This window comes from Parambassis ranga, chromosome 4 (genome assembly GCF_900634625.1).
Source record: "Parambassis ranga chromosome 4, fParRan2.1, whole genome shotgun sequence".
In the NCBI taxonomy this organism is placed as follows: domain Eukaryota; kingdom Metazoa; phylum Chordata; class Actinopteri; family Ambassidae; genus Parambassis; species Parambassis ranga.
Genome location: NC_041025.1, coordinates 24,962,379 through 24,977,619, shown reverse-complemented (window position 1 = coordinate 24,977,619; position 15,241 = coordinate 24,962,379). Strand labels below are relative to the sequence as shown.

General features: G+C 54.2%; 2 protein-coding genes across 2 annotated transcripts; both read left to right on the top strand.

Annotated features, from left to right (window-relative positions):
* Positions 1-19: 19 nt before the first annotated feature.
* On the top strand, positions 20-5,516 carry thop1 (thimet oligopeptidase 1). Its single transcript, XM_028403195.1, has 14 exons — positions 20-120; positions 916-1,122; positions 2,366-2,514; positions 2,591-2,698; positions 2,776-2,878; positions 2,961-3,118; positions 3,310-3,445; positions 3,571-3,713; positions 3,875-4,098; positions 4,189-4,390; positions 4,479-4,665; positions 4,742-4,870; positions 4,960-5,096; positions 5,253-5,516. Exons 1-14 carry the CDS (start codon positions 108-110, stop codon positions 5,412-5,414), a joined length of 2,058 nt encoding a protein of 685 aa, XP_028258996.1. The 5' UTR covers positions 20-107; the 3' UTR covers positions 5,415-5,516.
* Positions 5,517-6,640: 1,124 nt separating this feature from the next.
* Positions 6,641-15,164, top strand: LOC114434664 (NACHT domain- and WD repeat-containing protein 1). Its single transcript, XM_028403998.1, is given in 19 exon segments — positions 6,641-6,767; positions 6,933-7,018; positions 7,112-7,229; positions 7,363-7,729; positions 7,731-9,104; positions 9,242-9,445; positions 9,916-10,069; positions 10,243-10,360; positions 10,454-10,618; positions 10,686-10,886; positions 10,968-11,090; positions 11,181-11,380; positions 11,481-11,741; positions 11,832-11,922; positions 11,995-12,143; positions 12,444-12,717; positions 13,819-14,372; positions 14,449-14,554; positions 14,638-15,164. Coding segments are annotated over 19 exon segments (4,977 nt in total). The 3' UTR covers positions 14,943-15,164.
* Positions 15,165-15,241: the final 77 nt, after the last annotated feature.

Genomic DNA, 15,241 nt, shown 5'->3' with positions numbered 1-15,241 from the left:
TTCGAAAGGTCAGAGCGGAAGTGTGGTTCCTCATTTTAAGCCTGACTCGCAGAGCCTCCCGTCAGTTCCCGCACGGATCTAACCAACCTTCATCCAAGCTGAGAACCATGGGGCCGACAGGTGAGTGCCGGCTGTGGGGGGACGTGGGGTGGTCCGCGCGGGGCCTCCGAGCCCTCACAGCTCGTTAGCTTTCCCCGCGCAGCCTGCTGGAGCTGACGGTGACCGAGCTAGCTGCCTGCGGCGCCGCGTGCTAACACTTTGACCCCAGAACGAACATAACATAATATACCTAAGATCAAATATCAGAGCAGGTGAGCTGCTGTGGGGACTCCGCGTGTCGTCTGACTGAGCTTTGGGGTCGTTTTGGCTCCGTGTTGTTGTAGCTGTTAGCTACTCACTGCTCATCACTGAGCTAGCTCACTGTGGACGGATCCGCGCTGTGCTGTAGCCGCAGAGTCTCAGACCTGCAGCCTGGATTACAGACGGATTAACAGGTCTGAGGGAAGCACGGAGGAGAGAGGTGGCTCCGCCGGGATGATCACATCCCGCACCTCTTCTGGTGGTCCCCCCACAAACAGCAGCCATCACGTCCTTTACCTGTGTGTGTGTCTGTGTGTGTTGGCCTATAATTGTGTGTGTGAGCAGAAACATTCTTTGTCTCTGTGCCCCAGTGTAAATGTGTCTGTTCCACATTTTCTCCATGAGAACAGTTTGAATTCACAGAGTCCTTCCTGCAGCTGTATGTTTCTGATAATCAGTCGATTCAGAACTGATCTGGTATGTTTAAAAACAACCACAACACTTTTATCCTGTGACGTCCTCATCGTGTGTAATAATCATACTGTCCCCTGGCTCAGAGTATCCTCCTCTGTCCTGTAATGTCCTCATCTGTCCCTCTGTGTCCCACCGTCTCAGGCGAGGTGGTGTTTGGCAGCCCGGTGCCAGTCTGCTCGGAGAACCGGCTGCGCTGGGACCTGAGTCCTGAGCAGATCCTGCAGCTCTCGGACGAGCTCATCGCCAACACCAAGAAAGTGTACGACCACATCGGAGCGCTGGACCTGGACAGCCTGACCACCGACAACACTCTGAAGGCCCTCGCTGACGTGGAGGTGGAGTACACAGGTCAGTCAGCTGTAGCAGTGTTCAAAATCTGCAGCAGAATTTAAAAAGAAAGCAGGTGGTGCTCATCAGTCATCACACAAAAATGAAGTGTAACTCCAGCAGAGGCAGCTCCAGACTGATTAAACATGCCACTGTTCAGAAGAAGGAGAAGGACGGAGCTGTTTGAAAACAGTCAGGTGTCTGGTTAGTTCAAATCACATCAACTGAACTAATACAAACTACATCAAAGTTTTGAATCAATGAGATTTTGTTTTAGATTTCAGAAACTAAAACAAGCACACTTGTGAAACTGAAAGGTAGTGTGTGTGTGTACAGTGGACAGATCAGAGAGTGTGTGTGTGTAGTGGACAGATCAGTGTGTGTGTGTGTGTGTGTACAGTGGACAGATCAGAGTGTGTGTGTGTGTACAGTGGACAGATCAGTGTGTGTGTGTCTGTACAGTGGACTGATCAGAGTGTGTGTGTGTGTGTACAGTGGACAGATCAGAGTGTGTGTGTGTGTACAGTGGACAGATCAGTGTGTGTGTGTGTACAGTGGACTGATCAGAGTGTGTGTGTCTGTACAGTGGACTGATCAGAGTGTGTGTGTGTGTGTACAGTGGACAGATCAGTGTGTGTGTGTGTACAGTGGACAGATCAGTGTGTGTGTGTGCAGTGGACAGATCAGTGTATGTGTGTGTGCACAGTGGACAGATCAGAGTGTGTGTGTGTGTGTACAGTGGACAGATCAGAGTGTGTGTGTGTGTGTGTGTACAGTGGACAGATCAGAGTGTGTGTGTGTACAGTGGACAGATCAGAGTGTGTGTGTGTGTGTGTGTACACAGCGGTCAGCGGCTCTGTGAGCAGCAGTGCAGCTCTGAGTCAGCAGTTTGTTCTCGTACAGATTGATCAGCAGTTTGTAGGAAAGCTGAACCAGCTGCTGCCACAATAGAGATGCAGGATTGTTTATTAGTGTGTACACACACACACACTGATCTGTCCACTGAAAACACACACACACACTGATCTGTCCACTGAAAACACCCTCTAACTTCTATAACATCGTCACAGGACTGATGACTGAAACATGTCAGTTACACAATGAAATGAAGCAAAGTTTCAGAAAACTTGAAGTGTTTGAAACAACAACAAGCCGCTGTGGGTTTGATCAGAATAACCCTACCTCCCATGTTTTGTTCCTGGTGATGTCCGACCCCGCCCACTTTAATATGCCCCGCCCTCCCCTGACTCCGCCCCTGTTTCAGTCCAGAGGAACATGCTGGACTTCCCGCAGCACGTGTCTCCTTGTAAGGAGGTCAGAGCGGCGAGCACCGAGGCCGACAAACGCCTGTCCGAGTTTGATGTGGAGATGAGCATGAGGGAGGACGTCTACCAGAGGATCGTGGCCCTCGAGGTGAGCTGATGGCGCCATTAACATCTCAGTTACTGTGTTCCCGGTTGGCACTGGAGAGTTTTTGTCTCGTCTGCAGAAGAAGGTCGACGCCCAGAGTCTCTCTGCTGAGTCGAAGCGCTACATGGAGCGCCTAATCAAACTGGGGAAGAGGAACGGCCTCCACCTGCCCAAAGAGACACAAGAGGTAACGTGGCTTCACCCGAATGACGCTCAGCTGCTCCTGTGAGAGTCTGACAGTCCTCCATCACCCCCTCTTAACAGGAGATCAAGACTATTAAGAAGAGGCTGAGCAACCTGTGCATCGACTTTAACAAGAACCTGAACGAGGACACCACCTGCCTGTCCTTCACCAGAGACCAGCTGGGTAAGTCCTGCTCTCAGAGGGGCTCGCACTGTGTCTGGACCTGGTTGGTCTGTCTGTGTACTAAGCAGTGGAACTGTTTCAGGCGGCCTCCCCGAGGACTTCCTAAGCTCTCTGGAGAAGGACGGAGACAAGCTGAAGGTCACCCTGAAGTATCCCCATTACTTCCCCACCATGAAGAAATGCTTCGTCCCAGAAACCCGCAGGAAGCTGGAGGAGGCCTTCAACTCTCGCTGCCAGGAGGTCAGGCCACGGAGAGGACGGCTGTCCCACATCAATGATCAGTGCTGTTTACATATGCATGAACCATGTTTAAAGAACATGTCAGGAACACAAGCAGACAGCTGTTTGTCCTCCCTGTCACATGATCAGTCGGCGTGTCCACTGCGACATAAGTTATGTGAAGAGAAACCGTTGGTGATGTGTGTTTGCAGGAGAACTCCACGATCCTGAAGGAGCTGGTGCGGCTGCGCGCCCAGAAAAGCTCTCTGCTCGGCTTCAGCACTCACGCTGACTTCGTCCTGGAGATGAACATGGCCAAATCTGCGAAGAAGGTGGCCGGCTTTCTGGGTGAGTCCTGCAGAACCACGAACTGTCCTCGCAACCTCTGACCCGGGAATCAGGCCTGGGTCCTCGTGCAGAGGTGATCACAGGCTGATGCGTGTCCTGACTCCCTGCTCTGTCTGCTCCTTCAGAGGAGCTGGCTCGAAAGCTGAAGCCTCTGGGTGATGAAGAGCGAGCAGTCATCCTCAAGCTGAAGGAACAGGAGTGTCAGAAGAGAGGCCTGATGTTTGACCAGGAGCTGCACGCCTGGGACACACGCTACTTCATGACCCAGGTAAGAGTGGGACGTCTCAGTGACGCTTTGTGACAAAGATCATTAGACGTGGATGGGTGGTGCTGCCTGTGATGTTTCCTTACATCCTTGTCTCCTCACTGCTTCTCCTCTTCCTCCCTCACTTTCTTCTCATCTCTCCACCCTCCTCCTCCTCCTGTCAGGTGGAGGAGACTCAGTACGCGGTGGATCAGAACCTGTTGAAGGAGTATTTTCCAATGGAGGTGGTGACTCAGGGTCTGTTGGACATCTACCAGGAGCTGCTGGGTCTGTCCTTCGAGCTGGTGGATGGAGCTGCTGTCTGGCACCCTGACGTCACTCTGTACTGTGTGAAGGACCGCAGCAGCGGTCAGGTGGTCGGACAGTTCTACCTGGACCTCCACCCCCGGTAAGGACCCCCATCACAAACTGATTTCTCCAATAGTGAACATTTGGATCAATGACAGCAGCGCTGAGGCTGTGTGGTGCTTCTGTGCAGGGAGGGGAAGTACGGCCACGCCGCCTGCTTCGGCCTGCAGCCCGGCTGTCTGCTGCCGGACGGCACGCGGCAGATGTCTGTGGCGGCCATGGTGGCCAACTTCAGCAAGCCCACGGCCGACGCCCCCTCACTGCTGCAGCACGACGAGGTGGAGACGTACTTCCACGAGTTCGGCCACGTCATGCACCAACTCTGTGCCGAGGTCAGCTCTGTGTGTCACGCATGCCTTCATCGTCTCACACGTGTGTCGCTGTCTCTGAGTCTGTGTGTGTGTGTGTGTGTGTGTGTAGGCGGACTATGCCATGTTCAGCGGCACGCATGTGGAACGGGACTTTGTGGAGGCGCCATCTCAGATGTTGGAGAATTGGGTGTGGGAGAAGGAGCCTCTGCTGAGGATGTCCAAACACTACAAGACCGGCAGCGCCATCCCCGACGAGCTGCTCGACAAACTCATCAAGTCCCGCCTCGCCAACACCGGTGCGTACCGCGGCAGCATGAGTGCAGGGCTGCCGGCCACATGTCTGTGTTCACGTCACCTGTGACTCTCCCACAGGCCTGTTCAACCTGAGGCAGATCGTTCTGGCCAAAGTGGACCAGGCTCTGCACACCAGGACCGGGCTGGACCCTGCAGAGGAGTATGGACGCCTCTGTCAGGAGGTCCTGGGGATCCAAGCTTCACCGGGTCTGATACAGACACACTGAACACTCCCACAGTCCTCCAGCCTTCTCCTTCACTATGACCTCTGACCTCTGACCTTTTTCTGTCTGCAGGCACCAACATGCCAGCGACCTTCGGGCACCTGGCTGGCGGTTACGACGCTCAGTACTACGGTTACCTGTGGAGCGAGGTGTTCTCCATGGACATGTTCTACGCTCGTTTCAAACAGGAGGGGATCATGAACTCAAAGGTCAGTCCAGAGGACGTGTGGCAGTCTGAGTCCTGAACATCATTAAACAAATCATCAGAAATGTAACCTGAGCCTGAGTAAGCCTGGTCTTCTTTGGAGACTTTCTAAGTGTCCTCTGGCTGATTTTGAGTGGCTGTCTCCTGATTGGTCCTGCAGGTGGGTCTGGACTACAGGAAGTTCATCCTGCGGCCCGGCGGCTCTGAGGATGCCTCTGAAATGCTCAGGAAGTTCCTCGGGCGGGAACCCAAACAGGAAGCGTTCCTGCTGAGCAAAGGACTAACAGTGGAGCTGGACGGCAGCACGCCGTGTCCCTGCTGACCAATCACAGCAGGCGGCTCCACAGACGGACTGAGGTTTTCTAGAAAACTGTCAAATGTTTCCAGCCTGGAAAAAAGAGCTGTAATAAAATGATCTGAGTGATTTCTGTGTCGGCTGCTCTCATCATGTGCTGTCACCCAGTGAGGTCACAGAGCTGTTCAATACACACAATAAAGATGAGCTGAGTCTGACCTGATTATGAATCATAAGACCTGTAACATGGCTCCACACTGTGATGACACGACTGAGGGGCAGAAAGGATTCAGAGCTTCTCCTAGTTTGTACTGATGATGTTAAGGATACATTACATTATATATATTATCAACACATATATTATTATAGAAAAGTATAGTTGATCTGTTGTGTTGTGACCGAAGCACTAGAGGACACTAGAGTGCACCACATACACACCTGTAGTCACCTCCACGGTTAGAAGTGACGGAGCTGCTGGAGGAGCAGCCCGGCGGCTGCAGGGAGCTCCAACAGGTGGGGAGGCCTGCTTCCAGCTGCTGAATATAAAACCCTGAGACTGAGACCCTCCCTGGACGTGCTGACAGCCATGACTCGTGTCACTGAAGGAGACACGTCAGATGTTTTTAGAGCAGCAGCTCCTCTAAAAACAGCCTGAAGGTAACTCTGCTAACGGGCCCCAGAGGACCCTCCCTGAAAACAGCAGCAGGCTGTAAACATGGCCGCCCTGTGCAGGCACTGAAGCAGCTGCAGGGTTGTAACTGTGTGTCTCCTCTTCAGTGTAATTAGTGCTGAACTGCAGCTGTGAGCGGCGGCCCCTGAGGGCCCCGAGTCCCAGCGCTCAGGGAGCAGTCAGCAGAGACGCCTCAGGACTGGAGCGGTGTTTTTAAGACGTCTGTGAAGCAAAAAGCATCAAAGTGAGGCGCTGATAATAAGAGGTGGATTCTCTTGAAGGCATCACAGCTCAGAGGGGAGAAAAGGAAAAGTGTGGTTTGGCTTTAAGACTTCAAGGTTCAGGGTCTATGTCACGGCTGAATTCAGCTTCCAGGCCAGCAGCTGGTATCAGGGTCTAACTCAGACCAGTTAAAGAAACAGTTCATCAGCTGCGTGTTTGTTCCAGTTTACACAGTAACACTGGCAGCAGCTCAGCTGGGAGGGCTGGTCGCCATGGAGGGAAGCCTCACCGGGGAGCCTGACACAGCTCAGAGAGGGACCATCAGACCCAGCAGCAGCAGAGCAGCGTCAGGCTGAGCACGATGGCGGATGGTCCGGCAGCAGCAGGAGGAGGCAGCAGCATGGAGGACATCCTGAGGGGACAGGCGGATGGAGCGCCGAGGACCAGGTCCAGCATGATCCGGGTGTTCATCAGCTCCACATTCACAGGTCAGACCGGTGCCATCAGACCCCTGGTGGCTCAACCTTAAAGGAAGCACATGAATCTGCCTCATGGTGGATTTCTGTTTTGATATTTGCAGCTTTGTAGAGAAACGTAGAAACAGTCCGTGGTTATCAGACGTGTGTTGGTGTGAACGTGTTGAACTGTCTCAGATATGAACAGCGAGAGGAAAGCCCTGCTGGAGAGAGCGTACCCAGAAGTCCTGTCCTTCTGTCGCAGCCTGGGCTTGGTGTTCGAGGTCAGATCTAACATACAAACCCGATCATGTGACCTTCAGTGTGATGTAACTGGTGTACGGGCCGGCTGATCAGTGGTGTCACTTGCTGTCCAGGTTGTGGATCTGTGCTGGGGAATTCGAAACGTCCCGTCTGGAGATCATGAGGCCTGTGAAATCTCCCTGCAGGAGGTCCAGCGCTGTGCGAGGGTCTCGGCTGGACCAGCATTCCTCGTGAGTGCTTCAGCCTGCTGAGAGTCACACTGACTCTCATGTTAATCCTGGTTTAATCCAAACAGCCGAGCAGAGGTGAGCTTAAACTGGGGATTTTCTCTTTTGTTTCGTCTTCGTCTTGTTGTTGTTCCGCAGGCTCTGCTGGGGAAACCGGTATGGACACCGCGCTCTTCCTCGTCTCATCCCAGAGAAACAGTTTCAAGTTCTTTTGTCCAAACTCTCCAAAAATGCTGAAGGCGTCAAGCAGCTGAGTCAGTGGTTCCTAAAGGACAACAATGCTGTCCCTCCCACATATGTCCTTCAGCCAATCGCAGCTCACTTCCCCTACTACAGCGACCTCAAACCTGAGAGTGGGAAGCAGCACAACAACAACGTCCTCTCCTGGCGCTTCACAGAGAGTCAGCTGTTGAAACTCCTACGCTCTGCTGCCTCTGAAGCCGAGGCCGCTGGCGAAATCACAGCCGAGCAGAAACAGCTCTTCTTCACATCAGGTGATCAGGCGGCCATGTTCAGTCTGCTCGTCCTCGTCTGTCTCAGGGTGCTAACTCAGTGTCTTCTTGTCCACAGTCACAGAGCGGGAGATAGAACAGGGTCTGTGGAAGGGGGGCAGCGAATCATCTGCTCTGCTCTTCATCCGAGAAGTTCCCAAGCAGAAGGTGAAGGAGGGGCCCAAACGTCTTTCGAGGTTCAAAGAGGCGGCAGTGGATGGACTGGATGCTGAGGCTCAGGGACTCCTCGCTGCTCTGAAGTCACGGCTCTACACGGCGTGGAAGAAGATCCTGAACCTTCACTGTGTGGAGCTCACCAGAGGAGGCCTCGACCCGCAGCGCAAAGAGCACGCTCAGTACCTGGACAGCATCTGCGAGGAGTTCGTCTCACAGATGAAGACCCGGATCGAAGCAGTGGTAGATTCATCGGTGCAGGGGGGGCGGAGAAAGATCTGGGGGACTACTGAGGGACGGACAGAGGACATGTCAGACGGTGTGGTTGAAGAGGTGAGGCAGCAGGCCTCCATGAGTGCCGAGCTCTGCAAAGGGATCTATGGACATGAAGGTCTTCTGGGTAAGCTGTGCTTGGCTATGTGGGAGTCCACCAAAGTGCACCACCGCCCGCTAGTAGTCCACGGCGCCGCTGGGATGGGGAAGACGGCTCTGCTCTGCAAACTGGCACAGGAGATGCAGAGTGTTCTGGATGGTGGGGCGGTGGTGGTGGTCCGGCTGCTAGCGGCTCGTCACCCTCAGAGGCCCGACGTCGACCTCGTCCTCCGCAGCATCTGCATTCAGGTGTGTCTGGCTTGTGGTCTGGCTCCACCCTCGCCGCTGTCGACCAGCACCCACCTGGAGCTGCTGCGATTTTTCAGGAACATTCTCACTGAGGTTTCCCAGCAGGGGAACACCCTGCTCATCATCCTGGACTCATTGGATCATCTCTCTGACCAGAATCATGCTCACAAACTGCGCTGGCTGCCTGCTGACATCCCACCCAATGTGTACCTGGTGGTCTCCATGGACACCACCAGCGAGGCCTTCGCCAATATGCGGCTGAAGCTGGACACTGTGGAGACTTTCTTTGAGGTGGAGCGATTGTCCCGTGATGAAGGTGAGCACATCATGGAGTCTTACCTGCGAGCATCTCACAGAATGTTGACCCCCGAGCAAAACGCCGCCGTGCTGAAGAGCTTCGAGAAGACCGGCTGTCCTCTCCATCTCAAACTGGTCCTGTCCGCCGCCAAGCGCTGGACCTCCTTCACCCCGCTGACCGAGCTGCGCCTGGGTGCCACCGCACAGGAAATGATGTCACAGCTATTCATGATGCTGGAGGAGAAACATGGGAAGGAGCTGGTGGGCGGGGCCTTGGGATACATCGCTTTGGCAAGGTGAGGTGGTGGTTAAATGGCGACGACCAAAATAAAACATTAATGAATCTAAAAATCACATGAGCTGCCTGTCTGTGAAAATATTGATGTTTGTCTGAACCATCCTCAATCCTCAACTGATCACTGTGACTCCACAGGGAAGGCCTGCTAGAGGCGGAGCTTCGTGATGTCATGTCCCTGGACGATGACATCGTTAGTGAGGTGTACCGGTACTTCCTCCCTCCGACCCCCTCATTGATCCGGTTGCCTCCTCTCCTCTGGTCTCGGCTCAGAAGGGACCTGGACGACCAGCTGGAGGAGCGATGGACCAGTGGCGTCACGGCCATTGCCTTCAACAACCGGTAAACAAAACAAAACACAAACAAATGACAAAGAATCAATGAGGAAAAATAATCTGATCTAGACAGGAAATGAGTCGATCAAATGTAAATATATATTACATATTAAATCAAACGTTGAAAAGCTAACCTAGCAAAGTCTGTCAGTTACAACAATCGGTCAGTGTCATCTATGCACAGAGAGGCGTTATATAGATGTCAGAAAGATTTGCTGTAACAATCCTTATGACAGCGAAGCCGCCATGTTATGACAAGATGAGTCTTTGATTTCTTGTTGGGCAGTTGTGGCATTGAGATATTTCTAAAGAACAGCCCGTTGCCCTGGTAACAGCCCGTTGCCCTGGGCAACAGCCCGTTGCCCTGGGCAACAGCCTGTTAGTCAGAGCTGTTGCCCTGGTACAGTCAGAGCTGTTGTTCCTCTGATATTGTCCATCTGAGGCGTAACAGTGGAATCCTGGGATGTTTCTTTTCAGGCGTCTGTATGAGGCGGTCTCAGCTCGCTATCTGACATCACAGCGACGGGGGCGGAGCTTCAGGATACTGGCAGAATACTTCCTGGGTCGGTGGTCAGGTAGACTGAAGCCGGGATCTCTGCCGGGTCTGACGCTGCTGCTGTCCGACAGGAAGGTACAGCTGAGCATCAGTGATGTTTTCCATCAGGATAGTGGATCATTATCAGAAGCTCAGACCCTCAGTAGTTACTCAGTCTGTGATGTCATCTGTCCATCAGTCAGGCTTCAGTAGAGATGAGGGGTCAGTCCTGTATGCATGTGGTTTTGATTGGTCCTCTGCTGTCGAAGGTCCCGCCCCAGCCCCTGTGGTTCGCTCCAGGATTGGCTAATATCAGGAAGCTCCATGAACTGCCCTATCACCTGCTGCATGCTGGCCTGTGGGAGGAGCTACAGCAGGAAGTGATCGGTAAGATGAAAGTTTCCATACTGCTCGCCGCCGCCGCTCTCCTGTCAGAAGCGTCCTCTGCAGGGGGGGGTGACGTCTGCTGTGTGTTTGCAGGCAGTGCTGAGTGGCTGTACTGTAAGAGCAGAGTGTGCGGAGTGTCCAGCGTGATCCAGGACTTGGACCAGTGCACCCGATACATGGACTGTACCGAGACGGGACTGATCCGCGATGCTCTGATCCTGATGAAACCGACCCTGGACTTCCTGGATGGTCACATGGGTCAGTGAGCAGCATCACGGCCACGTGCTCAGAGCTTCACAGAATGACCGCTGTCCTTCTCACGCAGACGTGTCTCTGTTCTACACGGAGCTGCTGGCCCGCCTCTTCTCTCTGGCCGCTGCCTTCCCTGCTGTGATTGGCCGGCTGTGCAGCCAGTGTGAGGAGTGGTTACAGGAGGAGTGCACAGAGCCCATCCTCATCCCTAAGAGCAGCTTCCTTCGGCCACCAGGGGGGGCGCTGCAACACACACTGATGGCTCCGCAGGGAGGTGGGACTGAGGGATTGATTATGTATTGATTGAATGGTTGATTGATCGAATGGTTCTTGTCACCTGTGCTCGTGTTCTCAGGCGTCACCTGTGTGGACATCAGCAGGGTGGTGAAACTCCTGGTTGCCGGTTCAGATAACGGCGCGGTGGCTGTGTGGAGCCTCACTGACAGACAGCTCATCCACACCCTGCTGGGCCACACAGGTCAGAGTGGGCGGGGTTTGGAACCAATATCTCCACCGATAATAACCATCGCCGCCATCATCATAATGATGTCATTTATGCCTCGTGCAGCTGCCATCCTGTCTGTCAAAGTGATTGACAGCTCAGCCCACTGCCTCTCACTGGCTGCCGACGGCTCTCTGAGGAGGTGGAGCCTGATGAATGGCCAGCAGCTGCTCTGCATAGAGGAGGCGGTGCCTGCGGACTCCACCCCTTCGTCAGTGCACCTCCACCTGTCTGAGCAGCTGCTCTTTGTCTACAGCCAGACACAGGTGCGCCTGCTGATGTCCCGCCTTCCACACGTGTCTGTTTATCAGTTGACCTGTGACTTCCTGGTCGGTCTGGGTAAAGATGTTCTTCCTGTTGCTGCAGCTGAAGGTGTGGCAGCTGGACGGAGCGGAGCTCCGCCTCAGCAGCAGCGAGGACGAGGCCTCGCAGGTCCTGGGGGTTCTGGGTGAGTCTGTGGTCTCTCTGACGGACTCTGGCCTCCTCAGAGTCTCTCATCCTGTTCAGGGCGTGCAGACGGTGACGTCTCAGGACAGCTCGGTGAGGCGTCTGATTCCTGTGATCTCTGTGACGCTGCAGAAACATGGGAAAGTGTTGGTGGTGTCCAAACAGGGATTCCTCCATCAGGTGGAGCTGCAGCTTCATGTTTAATATAAAAACATCTAAAGATATGATGCTGCGTTTGTTAATCCAGTTACTGTCTCCTCCTGTCTGCAGATCTCCAGTTCAGGTAAACACACAGCAGTCGGGTTTCCTCTGCTTCCGTCTTTCCTGTCGGTCACTGAGGATGAAAAAATCCTGCTGGCAGGTACGACTGTAGACCCACGACAGGAAGCCAGCCTGTTCTGTGATGTAAACCTCTGACCCGTGTCCTGTGCAGGCACCGAGGAGACCGTCAGCCTCTTCAACGTCCTCAGAAACACCGTGGACAGATTCCTGGACCTCCATCACGATGACACCGTCCTGTCTGCCTGCGTGTCCTCAGACGGCCGGCTGCTGGCCTCCGGAGCTGCTGACCAGCTCATACGAGTGAGACCCCGAGCAGGAACACCCACACACTGCTAACCACGTGCTAAGAAATGCTAAGCTAACTGCTTGGAGGCTGAATTAGAGTCCCATTAGCATTAGAGTGTGTTCCTGAAGAACAGATCAGATTCAGAATATTCGGTGCTGTTTCAAAGTAAAAGCCTGAAACAACAGAAAGCATCCAGGCAGCTGTGAAGCTGCTGTAGCATCAACGAACTGCATGAAAACTGATATTTTAACATCTTTGCAGCTTTATTGTGAAAAGGAAAGAGGAAGTGTCCTCTCTGTGTTTCCTGTGCTCAGATCTGGTCGGTGACGACGGGCGCCTTGTTGGACACTTTGTGTGGTTCCGACGCTCCCGTTGGCGCCATGCTTCTATACGACAGCTTCCTGATCTCTGCCTCGACTGCTACGTCCTCCATCCACATGTGGAACCTGAAATACGACACTCAACACAGACCCATCTCCCACATCCCGGCTGGCTCCGCCCACGTTGCTCTCACCAAAGATCATGACTGGGTTTTCTTCGTGCGCCATCAGAGTCAGACAGAAGTCACCAGCTGGAACAGTCTCACAGGTCAGTCCAGCACAAACATAAAGTCCTGTCCCCCTCAGCAGGACGCCATGATGGAGTCACTGTGAGCAGCAGTCACATGACCAACACTCAGAGTCTCTGTCTGACCTGCAGCTTCCTGCAGCTGATCTCTGTCTGAACACCTGAGTGATTCTAAACACACTCTGCCTGCAGACACACACACACTCTCCCTGCAGACACACACACACACATACACACACTCTGCCTGCAGACACACACACACACACACTGCCTGCAGACACACACACACTCTCCCTGCAGACACACACACACACACACACACACACTCTGCCTGCAGACACACACACACTCTGCCTGCAGACACACACACACACTCTGCCTGCAGACACACACACACTCTGCCTGCAGACACACACACACTCTGCCTGCAGACACACACACACTCTGCCTGCAGACACACACACACTCTGCCTGCAGACACACACACACACACTCTCCCTGCAGACACACACACACACACTCTCCCTGCAGACACACACACACACACTCTGCCTGCAGACACACACACACACACACTGCCTGCAGACACACACACACACACTGCCTGCAGACACACACACACACTCTCCCTGCAGACACACACACACACACTCTCCCTGCAGACACACACACACACACACTCTGCCTGCAGACACACACACACACACTCCCTGCAGACACACACACACTCTGCCTGCAGACACACACACACACACTCTGCCTGCAGACACACACACACACTCTCCCTGCAGACACACACACACTCTGCCTGCAGACACACACACACACTCTGCCTGCAGACACACACACACTCTGCCTGCAGACACACACACACACACTCTGCCTGCAGACACACACACACACTGGTGTCCTCCACTGTGTGTGTGGAGGACACCAGACCTGCTGTCGGCCTGAAGGCCCGGGGTGTGGGGTGTAGCGCCATCTACTGGTGATGTTGCATTTGGTAAATTTAGAATTCCAAATTGTCCCTCTGTGGATGTTAACTGTAACAGAGCAGAGCTGAGTAATGATGAGGCGGTGAAAGCTAAAGCTGCCACTGGCTAACGGCAGCCTCGTCTGCAGGCTTTCCCTCAGAGCGCCTGGACGTCTCGGCGGAGGTCAGCTGTCTGGAAGTGTCTCAGCGCAAGCGTTTGCTGCTCTGTGGTTTGACCAGCGGGACCGTCCTCATTTACCCATTAGCGCTGCCGCTGGAGACGCTCTGCATCCCGCCTCCTGAGAGCCTGTGCAGGGTGCTGTGCCTGGCCGTCAGCTCGCAGGAGAAGCACCTGGCAGTGGCCTACGAGGACTCTGTGTGTCTGTACGAGATCACCTCCAGGGACAGCTTTCCCATGGTGGACGGGCCCCTGGAGAGATTCTCGTTGTCCCTCTTGCACGCGCCGCTGTCCTCCATGGCCCTGGTGAAGGACTGCTGGCTGCTGTATGGGACCAGCTGCGGCGAGGTGAAGCTGCACGACTTCAGGGGGGGCGGCAGCTCTGACCTGGAGCCTCACCGCAGCAGAGTGACCTGTGTGACAGCCAGTAACTCAGGGACGCACGCTCTGGTGGGCTCCGAGGACGCCGTGCAGCGGCTGTGGGCCCTGGACCCGCTGAGCCTGGACCACACCATGGAGTACAAGGTCCCGCTGTGCTGTATGTAGAAGGCGCTGCTCCGGTCTGCTCAGGTCCTCACTCTGACTCTTTCCTCACGCTCAGGGTTTCTTCTTCGAGGGCGTTCTCTCGGCTGCGTTCTCAGAAAGTGACCAGTTCGTCTTCACAGGATCTCAGGACAGGACTGTCAAAGTCTGGGACGTGCCATCAGGTATGAACATCGCTTTCTGTCTAGGAGCATGCTACCCGAGAAGCATGAACAGTTTGTCCGTTCTCTCTGTGTCTTCCTGTCAGGGAACCTGCTCTACGTTCAGTACGTTTACTCGCCCGTCGTCCGGATGGTGACCTCCGGGAGCGGCTTCGTGGCGCTGTCTCAGCAGGGCTATGTCATCAAGGCACAGTTCCGCTGCCCGGACCACGTCAGTCCGGACTACAACCCTCTGAGGAACGTAAAGGCGCAGTACCGCGTGACCTCCAGGGAGAAGAACCGGGATGGACAGCACAGCTCCGCCTCCGACCCTCAAGACTTCAGCCCTGGCCAGTTCAACCTCATGAGCATGCTTAGAGCCAAGCCCTCCCCCACCTGTGTCATGCTGTAGTGGGGGACAAACCTGGGCTCCTGGCCCTCAGAAGGCCCAGAGATCCTGCACAACAGGAAGAATATTTATTGATCATCTATATGTTTTATTTATGGAAACACAGGTTTATTAGTGTGAGCTGTTGAAAGTCCTCTGAAGTGTAGTGTGTGCAGGATTCACAGCAGTAATCTGACCTCTGCATGTACCAGGCCGGGTCACAGAGCAGGAAGTGAAGCCTCTGCTTCCTCCATCAGAGCAGCTCCTCACCTTCACCCTGAGAACAGCTGCTGCTTCTCTGCCTCCTCCTCTCTGATGTGGTC

Excerpts from the sequence above, each read along its gene's own strand:
- thop1 (XM_028403195.1), top strand. Across the intron at positions 2,879-2,960 it reads CTTCACCAGAGACCAGCTGG|GCGGCCTCCCCGAGGACTTC; the intron begins GTAAGTCCTGCT and ends GAACTGTTTCAG. Across the intron at positions 3,446-3,570 it reads GAAGGTGGCCGGCTTTCTGG|AGGAGCTGGCTCGAAAGCTG; the intron begins GTGAGTCCTGCA and ends CTGCTCCTTCAG.